We start from the raw sequence: 13,644 nt of genomic DNA on the forward strand, positions 1-13,644 counted from the left end.
TACGTTTGTATTATGCTGATCGTAATTAAAACTGCAATGAATGGTTTATCCAGCAAGGAAAGGGTAGCACAATAGGCTCCCAGAACAAAACAAAAACAAATACTGCTATAGAAATGAGAGGTCATTAAGGTGTTATACTGCATGAATAGTGTCGCAATTGAATTCAAATATGGATTGATAATTAATGATGTGTATAAAAAGTGATACTATAATACGAAAACACTATGACAGTTCACTGTATGGAGGGAGAATGCTTAGAATATAGTCTAACGATCTGAGCCCCTCCTCCTTTGCCCTGCCAGACAGTGTGGCCTTTCTCTTCTCATAGGCCAACAGCACCTCTACAATGTCATTCATGAGCACAGTGATATCCTATAAGGGCGAGAGCAGGAGGTGGAACAGAGGATGAATACTGTTGTTGTTAGGTAATCAACAGTCAGAGTGTCTAGAAACTCACACACACACACACTTTGTGAAATCAAGTAAATAAAATGACAAAACAACCCATGAACTACTAACTTAATTGAGAATACACATTCAACAGCATATATAAATATATAGGTATACACTTTTCTTTACTATAGGCATCAACTAGGAATGGGTGCCTTGCACTTCCTTCCAATTAAGTGTGTGAACTTTTGATTGTCAAAGGTACACACAATCAAGTACAAGTATAGCTAGGGTGATATCACAACTAAGGGGAATGCTCTCTCACACACACACTATGGAACTGGAAGTAATACAGAGGGAATGTTACAAAATTAAATTCTATACACAATGTCAAATGACCCACCTCTCTAAAGTGACATTTGAGGTCATAGATCATACCTCAATGGCTGCCCTCCCATCAGGTACACTGGGGTCTGCTGCATGTCGCTTAGTGTTCACGTTGGAAGTAGGGAGGGCTATGATCTTGTGCTGCCGCTGGAACCTCTCCAACTCTCTCTCACTCACCTCTCGATTAGAACAGTCAGCACTGGAGAAATAGACAAGAACAACCATTTATATTAATGCACTAACAGGGTATGTACGTTACTTAATATATTATTGCCTCCTCAAGCAATAACTACATAAAAGCCACATAAGGGAACAGTTGTACATGTACAGTACCTAGCTTATAGTAGGATTAATTCTCCCTAGCTACTGTATACCGTATAGCGCGAAATTTTCGAGGCACTTATATTTCGTGGATTAGCCTCTAAAAGCTATTTCGTTGCACAATGTTCGCGGAATGACTGCTTACCGGAAGCCACGCCTTTAAATCTATGCATGCTATAGCAGGTAATTCAATTTTTGTGGACTTAATTTTCGTGTAGGATTCTAACCCACGAAATCCGCGAAAATTAAGCCCCTCGAAAATTTCGCGCTATACGGTATACAGACAAGACTTTGATGACAGAACAACCGCAACAGGAAAAATACAGGGTACTGTAGTTTTGCAATCCATTGCTAAGCAATGAGATCTTATCAGTGGCACCACACTGTCTGACTAGTGCAGTAATGTGCTATAATTATGCACACCACATTGACTACATTAGGAGTACTCCTGTGACTCTACATGTACAAAACAGTGGAAGGTTTGGGCCCTCTTGCCTCACAGTCTGACTATATACAATATATACTCGTTATACCCACTTAAACCTATCACATATGCCAGTGCATTTACAGCCATAGTTTTCTATACTCTGGGACTGCCTACTATTTCCTACACAAGCATCCAAGGTTTCACGCCATTCTCAAATTACACCCCCACACACCCACACGCATTGGTAACCATACACCGTAAACAAGAGACGTACTGGGCAAAGCCACTCACTCACTGTGTTCCTATCACCATGTTGAAAGTGTCAGGAGTTGGTAGAGCTCCAAGTATTGAAGTAAACTGCATAATCCAATAAGCACAGAGTAACAAAACAACAGCCACAACTACAGCCAACATTTCTACTCATTGCCTAGCACTATTGTATTGGTTAAGATACCATGCTATAAAAGTGTGGATTTCAAATCTCATTAAAGACGTTCAACCAGTGAATGAAATTGCAATCAAATACATATTCAGCCTGGGGGTTAATATATTAGATATAATGATACATGCACACCCTCATCATATCAACTCACCAGCTGTGGTAGAGTTTCCCAACTGTGCCTGGAGGAAACACAACAAAGGCATTATACTGGAGTTCACATTCACTATCTCACTACTAGGCAAACAATGCACACTAGCTGTGAATGAAAGGCATCCAGCAGATGTTTAGGACATTGACAAGTGCATGGATCTAGTTCCATATAAACATTGCAGCACTACATTGTCAGGAGTGTGGGAACAAGGTTAATTTTGTATATCAGTGATGTGCCCAGACTTTTGACAGAAGTGGAGGCTATTTTCAATCCTCAATCTCAAAATCTCAATCTCAAAATTGTTTCTTTTATAGCCTAGACCTAAGAGACGGTTATTTTTGTCTATAAGTGATTAGTACCGACGAGTGTGGGCACACCCCTATATAATTATACTTATATGAGTATTGCACGCTTTTAAGGCACAAGAGCAAACGCAACTTTGATCAAGGTGCAGTGGTTTATACTGAAGCTAAATCTCGGCCCAAGTACCTGTCAGAATAGGAGAAGAAGAAGAGTATGCCATCAGTGGATTGTTTGCAGGTGGGCAGAATGTGGTCAAAGCGTGAGAGCATCCTCTCCCCAACATCCCACAGCTCCAGCTTGACAATCACCGTCCTCTGGTCCGCCTCCAACTGAGGGGGGTTAAGAGTATGTGTATAGATTAAAAGAAACAAGAATCACCTGCAAGGGATTGCTCACAGTGCTGCAATGTTACCAGCTAATAATCATCACCCATATTGCTATCATGCATATAGACAGTATTCATGCACTCCTGAAACACTTTACCATCACTGGCCAGTAGAGAGCGGTGGTCTGAATACCGAGGGTCTCCTCGTGAACACACGGGATGTCTGCAGAGGGGGTACTGTAAAGGAGTATACATGTTCATCACCCAACAAATACATTACGCTCAAATCTAGTCAGCTGGGTTTGTTAAGCAATGTATTACGACTTGCCTATTATGCTCAAAACTAAGGCTTACAATACTCAACAATAAGCACACATTGTATTAAGTGCAAAATTATTGCTTCAAAGCGATCATCAAGAGATTGCATAGCGGCTACCAAGAGTCAATAGGTTTACAGAACCTAGCTCTCACCTCTGCCCATTAGCTTGTGCACAGTGCTGGTCTTGCCCACTCCAGACTTGCCCACTAGGAACAACCGTCGGAACAGAACAGGATACATCTTGCCACCCTGCTCGAACTGGGGCTTCTCGAGGAGACCTGTGTGTATGGATGGGAAGTACGTATACACTGCATAACGAAACACTAGAACGTTATTCTGATAGCTGTATCTGAACGAAAAGCTACAATGTACATGTACGTACGTAGATTGAACATAATTATTTCATTGCAAACATGGACACGTACGTATACACATCAACACTACGACTATCACAGGTACACTTCCAAAAAGCTTGGCGACTAGGATACTACATAGCATACTGATACGATCATGACATGAGACATTCACACACAATCACCAATGCAATGGGGAGCTTATGCAACTTGTGTAACTTTCAGCAGCATTTTAGATTATTACCAAACGATTTTCTCTTGTTTCTCCCCAACAGAGCATTGATAAGCCCTCTTGCCTCAGAGGTTTTCTGCCAGTCACGCTGCACCACAAAAGCCTCCCGTCTGGCTGGTCTAGAGCCAACTTTCGAAGAGCCAGCATTCTCCATTTTCGATTTATAAAAGCAAATGCGGCTTGGTCTCGAAACAAAATCGGGCCAAGCTTTGATTTAACTCCCTCTTCACTGAATAAGCCAAGTTTCAGCAAAGAGAGAACAAGCAGAGAGCAGAGATAGTTATCTCTGCAGAGAGCAAGAAGGCATCCAGAGGTGTCACGTCATGCCAAAGAAAATACAATTTCGAGTTGTGTACTGCACCGGTTGGGAAGATGACTACCCTCCAAAGGACCTGGAGGTGAGTTGGAGGGAATTGAGAGTCACTCACGTGTTTACTATTGCTCTACACCTAGGTACACAGTCCATTCATCAAGGGATGGAGATCTCCAAGGTAGTGAGGTCTATATTAGCACTTCATGAGCTTGTAATTGTGTACTAAAATTCCTCTGTCTTTTGTGTCAATCTTAGATACATCAATAGATAGTGCATAAGTTTAACCCTTTCATGCATATCGCATGCAACAACTTGAGGTTCATATTCTGTGTTATGGAAACCTCTTAGGTGCTGTTTCGATTATCATGTGTTATGTGCAAACGTAGTGACTTCCACCCTTGGCGTATAGCAAAGAGAGAATGCCCCCTCCCCCCTCCCCTAGTGACCTACATCCCCTCCCTGTGCAGGTACTGCCTCTACCCCCAGGAGCTGGTGCTGCGAATGGACCCTCCTGCAAGAGTGAGGAAACTGCAGCTTCTCTCACATCAATACATGATTGGTGAGGGATTTCTGGGTGGGGTCATTAGCCAAGCTTTAACTTCAATTAACATCTATTTTCACGTTATAGGATTGTGACACTTTTCCAATCATCTGCATGCAATTGATAATTAATTTTTTCCTTCCAGCTTCCAAGATTGACCTGTATGTTGGTGAGCTACCTTCGGACACTCACACGTCTCTTGAGGCTGCCCACTTCAAGAGGCTGGGTTACGTCTCACTGTCGGACAATGAGCAGACTGGATACAGGGTGAGTGGTGGCTGGATGCTTGTATTGCCCCGATTGTGTACCGTACGTATAGCGGGTAGCCTTGGCGATTAAAGGATAATTGACCATACCATTATTGATCACGTGTGAGATTGCATCTTGAAGTATAATTGGCTAATTTTAATTGGGCGACCCTCACCTAGATTTGCCAATCACCAATTATATCTGCTGTACGGTATTATGTGTTCTGTGCACTGTATAGTGTGCATGTAGTATTAAACATTTCAGGAGGTTATGTTTTGGAGACGAAACCACTGTCCCTTGTTGAGGGGCATTTAATACAGTGTCCCTTTCTCAGAGGGTCCTTTATTGGAGGTTGTACATGTATGTGTGTTAATGTACTATTCATTGTCTCTCCAGTCTAGAGAGTTGAAATCTGTCAATCTGGACTGTGCTGGTCACCTCATCAAGCTGGTGCTGCAGCCCAACCACATCAACAGGCTCAACCTCTTCAATCAGGTACATTATACTATAGTGACACTGACTTCATTAGGACATGCGCTCACATATATTATGTACAATATTATTGTTATGCATGATTATATGCTTACAATTTTGTTTAGAACTGTTACCACCTGTACATGCATAGTACATGTAGCTGTATGTAAGCTGTACAGCTTAGTTAGTGCATGTTGTTATCGTACAGTGCAGCTAGTTGTCATTGAACTATACAAATTATCAAGGACGTACCGGTACTAACCGCCCCCCCCCTCCCACACACACAGGTGAGCTTGGTGGCTCTTAATGTGATTGGGGACCAACACTCGTTGCCTAGAGTGGGAGTGAGCAGCTCACTACCAAAACATCCCAGTCACTACATCGAGAAAAGCAAGGCAGATGTGAGTGTATGTATAGAACACACTGTGCAAGCTCAATTGTATAATACGTAGTAGCCTACGCCACACGTTGTCCATATGCTTCCCATGGTTTAGTTTGCAGCATGGTTCTGTATGTCATGTAAGCTCTTACAATATACGATGTACGTAAGTCAACTCTTTATGCAAACTGTAGATTCTCTGTGTAGGGTACGTACTGCTATAATGTAATTCATTCATCATTCATGAGCGCACAATGTGACAAAGTTTGTGTCTCCTTTCAGCCTCTGTCTGAAGTGATCCACTCGTACCTGCCCTCCGTGCACCAGTCACATGACAATACCGGGGACCCTATTCTCATGGGAACCATCAACAAGTGAGGAACACAAATTCAGAGTGATCGATACGATTATGTACAGTCACTCTGTGCTAGTAACCATCATATGCAACAGTGTATGAGTGTACAGTCCTGTAGGGATGGTTCATTACATTGTACATTGGTGTGCAGTCTGAAAAATCTTGCTGGGATTATGCCGTTTAAGATATAGTATGTGATTGTGTACACGCTGAGCTATTAGTCTCATCCCCTCTAGACCTGCCCATATTTCCCTCATGGATGACCTCTGTTTTGCTGTGGCCCAAGACCCACAAACTGCCGACCTCATCAGAGTCTTAGACACCAAGAAGAAAACTGCAGTTAGAGGTACAACAAATTATAATGCTGTACATTATATGTGTATGAGTTATTGTTTTGTACAGACGAAGAGTTTCAATATGCTAAGCAGCTCAAACTGGTCATTGAAGAACTACAAAAGGTAGTGACATGTACAATGTAGTTCTGCTACATGTATGCATGTTCACACAAGTATGCATATAATGTTGTGCTCGCTACTAGAATGATTAAGTTGTCTGTTGTAGAATTCAGCCACTAATTTACTGCAGATTGGAGAGGTCCTTTGCAGATATGAGGTGGAGAAGAAGCTTGCCATAGAGAGAGAAGACTACGACACAGCCAAACAAAAGAAGGTATGTATTGAGGTTTTTATTTGACGACCTTTACCTAAAGTACAATGTGTAAGAATTCGATCTTTACCCAATACTGTTGGAACTTCATCAGGCCCAGTTGGATGTTATACGGAAGCAAATGTATGAGCAACTAGACATCCAGGGCTTAATGAACAATGGCTCAGCTCGCAGTGGGACCAGTGCCCTCCATCACGAGAGCAGCAGTCATCCTAGAGTCAAACGAAACACACCTTTTGATCTCGAACAACAACAACAAGGTCAGATTGGGGACACAACAAGTGCTTTGAGTGTACTTGTCTTGTTTTGTAAAGAAGTCAGTATACCCCAGTGTTTTTTGTTCATCTAAAGCGGTGACAACCGGGCTTTCGGTATTCATAGCTCTTCTCTAGCATCATTTTACTCTTTAGGCCTGTAGCACTTATCTGGTAGTCTTACATGTATACATGTGTGTGCATACACATTCATTGCCTATAGCTAAACAATTGCATGACACTTGACATGTGCAAGCCTGATTGCAATTCTAGTGACAAGGAATTGTATATCTATATTTCCCTGCGATTCATTCGATTGTAACTTACTGATTTGATTTATAATGGGAACACCTAACAATTCGCAATTCGCAGTCAAAAGAATCTCGCATTCAAAACCCAGCCTACAGTATCTACTGTGCTCTTTTGGGCTAGTGTACAGTTTGTAGGTACATGACTATACACTCAGCTATTTATATGCCATTTCTCCCAGAGTCTGCCGGTGTTGGGCGCACCCCCCTCAACCTGCCCCCCATCAGCCCTCGAGGCCCCACAGAGCAGGTTTCCCCCCTCAGCCTTCCCCCTATCAGCCCTCGGGGCCCTACGGAGCAGGTTTCCCCCCCTTCTCGCACACACCATACCGAGGACAGACCACTACCGGCTCTCGTTTCCAAGTGAGTGTTGTCTCTATTGTACAATGACACCCCTAAATGTGGGACTCACTGAAATAAGAACACATCCGGACACTCAACGAAGTCCTAGACCACATTAGCATGAATGCATAGCACTTTGGTCATTTCAACAGCTTAAGTGATGATCCTTACCAACTTTACAAGAGCTCAATTGGTTCCCAGGGCAGATAAGTTGGAGACTGCGGAAGAAGTGGATGCCAACGTCAGTGGTGAGAATGGTGGAGCTCGTGATGGTGGTGACCCTGGTGATGGTGGTGATGGTAGTGGAGCTAGTTACAGTGGTGACCCTGGTGATGGTAGTGGTGCTCGTGGTGATGATGGTGGGGATGTTTCCGATAAACCTGAGCCATTATCAGAAGTGCAGCTCAACAAAGTCTCTGTAGCCTTGGATTTCTTTGGAATGGAACTGGTACAAACTGATCTTGTATGTACACTATCAATACACACCGACACGTGCCTTCGAAAATAGTGGAAGTTGGTTGTGTAATTTTCCTAGAGCATTCAACAGCGTGTGTACCTGCATGTATAGTGTATTTGAGGCTTGTATAACCCCCCTCTCTCCCCTTTCTCTCTCTTCCTCCCCCTTCTCTTCGTCTCCCCCCCCCTCCCTCTCTCTCTCTCTCTGTCTCCCCTTTCTCTATCCTTCTCCCCTCTCTCTCTCCCCTTTCTCTCTCTCCCTCCCCCTTCTCTTCATCTCCCCCCCCCCATCCCTCTCTCTCTCTCTGTCTCCCCTTTCTCTATCCTTCTCCCCTCTCTCTCTCCCCTTTCTCTCTCTCTCCCTCCCCTTTCTCTCTCTCTCCCTCCCCTTTCTTTCCATCTTTCCTCCCTTCTCTTCCTCTCTCTAGTTAGAGCTGATCTTCTCGAAGCAGTATAGTTTCCGTGAGAAGGGACTGACAGAGTTATTATCTGTTCTGGAAGGGAAAGGGGAGGAGTCCCGTAAAGAGACTAACAGTCTGGTCCGAGCGTCCTGTGAGGTACTGAGCAAGGCACTCAAGGACAAGGTCATGTCGGTGAGTCTTGTAATCGTAATTCCACAGACACAGTACTTGCATTAGGGAGATATTTCTCTGTAATTGTATAATTATGATTATGAGCTATGGATCCCTGGACTGTTTGCTCAGTGTTACAAATGTAGTCCTAATATTATTTATGGTGCATGTGCACTAAAAGTTACAACCTACATGTAGCCCCAACATTATAGACAGTCTGAATCAACTATTGCTCTTCACTGTCTTAACTATAATGTTAATTTTCCCCCTTAGACATTTGGGCTTGGTCTTGAGCTGCTGAACCACCTAGTGGGACCCTTCGCCCAAAAGCACAAACTAGGAAAATCAGAGCTCAGCTTAATCGTCGATAAGGTGACACACTCCTCTTGTATGTAGTTATGTCACTCCTATAGTGCCGTGCTGTATAGCTAGCTACATGTATGTGTGTAGCTCACTTCGGCTGTTCAGATGCTCATTGTATTGTGTATATCGATCACTGATTTCTGTGTCTACAGGTTATGCCCCTGCTGCTCAGTAGAACTGGAGATACGGTCAGTTCGTAGTTGTTGTTAAAGTTTTTCCAAAAAGACAGATTACTGACTTTTGTTGAGAAAATTGTACATGAACACGTATTAACCTGATTCCATGCTATCATACACACATGCAGGCACCCAGGATAATTGCTGCAGCGATTAACCAGATCTCAGCACTGGCAGAGCACCACCAAATCAAGGTGCACAAATACGTTAAATTAACATTTTGACAGTAAATGTAGTATATATATATCTTTGAGCAAAACGTCTTTGTGTTGCTAGCCCCAAAATAATAACTCTATATCGACCTGCAATATAATTATTCTTTACGCATTTCCCCTCCTCTGTATTATACAGACCTATGCTATGGTAGGCCCTCTACTGGTCCAGCCATTCAAACAGAAGGTAAAGTATCATCATAGGGTAGAGTATGTACTGACTAGTGATGTGCACACAGAAGGTAGAGTATCATCATAGGGTAGAGTGTGTACTGACTAGTGATGTACACACAGAAGGTAGAGTATCATCATAGGGTAGAGTGTGTACTGACTAGTGATGTACACACAGAAGGTAGAGTAGTATCATCATAGGGTAGAGTGTGTACTGACTAGTGATGTACACACAGAAGGTAGAGTATCATCATAGGGTAGAGTGTGTACTGACTAGTGATGTACACACAGAAGGTAGAGTATCATCATAGGGTAGAGTGTGTACTGACTAGTGATTACATTGCACACAGAAAATTCCCTGGAAATTGGCCCAGAGTCGAGTGGAACTGTTAGACAGGTTCTATCACAATGTCGGGTTTGAGTCCAGTGGAATCGACTTCAAAGTTGTCATGAAGGTATTCATTTCACGAGGTTATACTTACTTATCACTGATGTTCAACTCTAGCTGGTGCTTGTATACTGTATCATTGCTGCTATAATATTGTTGTACGTACGTTATTGAGGGCAATCATCTCTACATGTGTGTATGTGGTGACATTGATTCATCTCTATTTTTATTGCCATTATTATTATTATTTATTCGCGATGCATGTATACTGCATGTGCAGTTTCTGAATCCTCTGCTGAGTCACCCTAATGGCACAGTGAGAGAGCCTGCCATCAAGCTGGTTCTTGACCTGTACAAGCAGGTGAGTCCATTACTGACACACCTACATGTAGAAATCACAATACTACCCTAGCTGAGACTGTGTTGGCCTGTATTTTTAGTGCTTTTGTGGAATTGTATATGGGTAAGGTTGTACCTGCACAACAAAGTGGTTGATCAAATTTATTGTACTAATTATATTGTTGTCTTTTAACCTCTGAGATCAAGGAAACGCCGTGCCAATATAATTATGGCAAAGTAACCTTTGGAAACATTCCCACTGTCCACCCAAAACAACAATAATTATTATAGGAACACTACATGTAACTCTCAACTATTTAACTATTACTTGATTGTACTGTTATTGCACTGTATATTTGGCTGTGTAAGTGCCATGTGACCCACTGAAACTCCCCTTCCCTCTCTTTACGTCTTGCAGTATGGCAACGAAGTCCGGCTGCTGCTACCAGTACCCGACGATGCTGCCTCTCGTAGGAAGACACTCTGGAAGACCATCTTTGAGGGCTTTGATCGTATCGACGGAGTGCCAACACAGGCAGAGAAAGAGGTCAGTATCTGCTACTGTAACAGTGTGCACATGCCAGGGTGTCATACAGGGGGGGGAAAGGGGGGATATCCCCCCCCTATCTCCAATTTCCCCCCCCTTTTTTTGCTGACTGAGGGTCCATAGCTGGCAATTTTACATACTATAAGGGTATTGAAATAACAGTTGACCTTTTTTTTAGCAAAATTTTCTGGTTACTTTTCTTATTTCCCCCCTCTACTTCAAAATCCTGTATGACACCCTGCATGCCCATTGAAACCACTAAGGTACATGTTAGTAATAGTTAGCCTTCTTTTCCTGTTACACTAATAATTTCCTAGTCCCTGTACCTACTGTTGCACTAATAATTGCCTAGTCCCTGTACCTACTGTCATACTAATAATTGCCTACTGTCACACTAATAATTGCCTAGTCCCTGTACCTACCGTCGCACTTGTATCAGAAAGGTAGACATACCTACGTACACTGTATATCACAGTAATGGCATTCAGGAAATAAAAAAAGTATGCACTTGATATTAGCTTCTCCGTCAGTATAATATGCTGTGTATGTGCTGCAGGCTGTCCGTGTGGCTGCTGAGAAAGCCAAGAATAAAGAGGTGCAGTACTTACCAGTTAAAACATGGTCGGTAGCTTGTAATCTTGTGCATTTGCGTAGATTCAGAAGCTGCAAGGAGAAGTGGAAGCCCTTCGACAACTGGCTGCTCAAGGAAATGTTGTGAGTTGGGAAACTACATGTACATTGTGTGTTGGACCAACAGTCTACATGTACGTACAGTGCATGGTGTTTCCTTGTGGCTATGTGCAGTTAGAGGGTCCGTGTAGTTCCCACTTGCATCTCTTCATCAGTGGGACATGTCTTAAGAAGTATATTTACTATCCCTCATAATAGTAACTGCTGCATGTATGCAGGTACAGTGATTGTTAAGTGTTGGTGCTACATGTATGTATGTAAGTTACGTACCTCTTCTGCTAGGTGAAGGAAGAGGAGGTGGAGAGTGTATCGGAACAGGCCTCTGTCTCAGCGGGTGGCCCCCCCACGGCGGACACGAGTACAGAGGACAATAGCACTACCAGTAAAACCAGTGACAATATCGACACGTGAGTATATTATGCTTTGGGATAATTCTGTCATTATAACAGAGTTTTAGCTATCCAGTGCACAAATTGCCTTTCATTAGTTTGGATACATGTGCATGTAGCTGCATAGTGAATGTTAGAACTGAAATCTGGCTCCATATAATTCTATGGTTCAATTACACATTATAGAACATACACCTGTACAGTGCGTACTGTACGTTTGATAATGTCTGTATCCTCTTGTGGTTTTGTAGGACGTGTGTGTTCTGTGGAGAGCAGCGTAGAGAGTTTGCTGAGAGTGGGATGGAGTCGCACTACCTCCAGCGCTGCCCCATGCTTCAGTCATGTCCTTACTGCTCTCAGGTAAATACCAACAAGGCACTTCTTTGCAGCATGTACAGTACATGTACAATTAAATGCTGTAAAGAAACTATAATTTCCAAATGTATCAGTGTAGGTATACTGTATGTATTGTCTATAATTAAAAAACTATGCTCCTGCTTAACTTAAACCTGACAATATGCATTAGATTAGTACCGTAGTATGGCTCTCCTTGTGTGTGTGTTATGTATGTTACTCACTGTATCTCTCTCTCGTTGTGTTATGTATTGCACCTGCTAACAATGCATTCTCATTGCGTCTCTCAGGTGATAGAGATTTCTGGACTCACAAAGCACTGGCTGAATGAGTGTGGGGCAAAGTCAAAGTTCAAGGAGTGCCCTCACTGCCGAGAGGCGCTCCTAGAAAAACAATATGAAGGTCATGTGACCAGCTGTCGGGGGAAGACGCTGGCGGGCGGGCACACTCTGTGTCCTCTGTGTCACTCAAGAGTGCAGGATGGAGAGGAGGTAGGTTGTTTACAAATAGCTACATTCCACTGTTAATTATTTTAAGGAGGCACAAAAATGATATTATTTTCTTGCGTGGTATGTATTAGGTGCACGTACATGTATGTAGAAGCCAATAGCCACTTGTGATGAATGCTATAAAGCAAGTTCATAGCCCCACCCTTCAACTTGTTCACATTCTTCTCTTGAGAGAACACAGTGGTAGTATTTGGCTTGAGTCATGCATGTATTGTGTGGTTGGCCTGCTCTCAGCCTTTCATTTTTTAATAATATTATTATGATACAATACACATGTATGCATAGAATGTACACACGTGTACTGGCATGTACCTACATCCGTAGCATTCCTGGTGGTTTATTCAGTTGGAATACTGACAATTTATTAGCAATTCCTCTACCATTATGTCATTGTTATCAACTGCCCCTCCCCTTTGCAGAGCTGGCGGGGTCACCTAATGGGCAATGCCCCGAAGGCATGTCAGAAGAACCCTCGTAGGAAAGGGGCTCCCCCTAAGAGGCCAGTCGGACTGAAGAAAACTACTACTGGTAGAGGAACAAATATTCCCAAACCAGGGGGGCGGGGCCCTAATAAGATTAGAACAAAGTAACTGAACCTTTTTCATCCCTCATAACGCGCAATTTTGCGTATGTAATAATTATCTGATTATCATTCATTATTCAGTTCAATTCTTACACTCTGTGGCCTTATACGTATATACATATATCGTACCATTATACCATTATACATGACTATAATATTATTATATAATTATTATTCACTGTTACAGTTTAATGTGAAGCAGTAATCGTTACTATGGACTTGCAGCACCAATGATAATTAATCAGTGTGGTCTGTAGGTAAAGTGACCTTTTCAATTACTTTTAAATTACCATTTCTTTCTATACACACACATGCATACCAGCACCATAATATTATGCCCGCACACACACACACAAAAGATGCA

General features: G+C 42.6%; 2 protein-coding genes across 3 annotated transcripts; one reads left to right on the plus strand and one right to left on the minus strand.

Annotated features, from left to right (window-relative positions):
• Window positions 1-25: 25 nt before the first annotated feature.
• On the minus strand, window positions 26-3,827 carry LOC135333005 (ciliogenesis and planar polarity effector 2-like). 2 transcript variants are annotated; one of them, XM_064527947.1, is made up of 8 exons: window positions 3,663-3,827; window positions 3,218-3,343; window positions 2,905-2,969; window positions 2,608-2,750; window positions 2,119-2,146; window positions 1,821-1,882; window positions 829-976; window positions 26-372 (listed from the first exon to the last, which is right to left on the minus strand). In XM_064527947.1, exons 1-8 carry the CDS (start codon window positions 3,802-3,804, stop codon window positions 223-225), a joined length of 864 nt encoding a protein of 287 aa, XP_064384017.1. In that variant the 5' UTR covers window positions 3,805-3,827; the 3' UTR covers window positions 26-222. The 2 variants fall into 2 exon arrangements, with proteins under 2 accessions (XP_064384017.1, XP_064384018.1); XM_064527948.1 differs by having other exon boundaries at window positions 158-372; window positions 794-976.
• A 36-nt stretch (window positions 3,828-3,863) lies between these two features.
• On the plus strand, window positions 3,864-13,464 carry LOC135333002 (centrosomal protein of 104 kDa-like). The gene is made up of 27 exons (XM_064527944.1): window positions 3,864-4,048; window positions 4,104-4,141; window positions 4,431-4,522; window positions 4,650-4,771; window positions 5,150-5,248; window positions 5,515-5,628; window positions 5,889-5,980; window positions 6,198-6,307; window positions 6,364-6,419; window positions 6,547-6,630; window positions 6,722-6,887; window positions 7,372-7,552; window positions 7,733-7,979; window positions 8,416-8,580; window positions 8,833-8,931; window positions 9,075-9,110; window positions 9,227-9,292; window positions 9,450-9,497; window positions 9,832-9,936; window positions 10,150-10,230; window positions 10,627-10,755; window positions 11,312-11,350; window positions 11,410-11,469; window positions 11,728-11,852; window positions 12,086-12,194; window positions 12,479-12,679; window positions 13,117-13,464. The coding sequence occupies exons 1-27, from the start codon at window positions 3,974-3,976 to the stop codon at window positions 13,285-13,287; spliced, it is 2,910 nt and encodes a 969-aa protein (XP_064384014.1). The 5' UTR covers window positions 3,864-3,973; the 3' UTR covers window positions 13,288-13,464.
• Window positions 13,465-13,644: the final 180 nt, after the last annotated feature.

This window comes from Halichondria panicea, chromosome 3 (assembly GCF_963675165.1).
Source record: "Halichondria panicea chromosome 3, odHalPani1.1, whole genome shotgun sequence".
In the NCBI taxonomy this organism is placed as follows: Eukaryota; Metazoa; Porifera; class Demospongiae; order Suberitida; family Halichondriidae; genus Halichondria; species Halichondria panicea.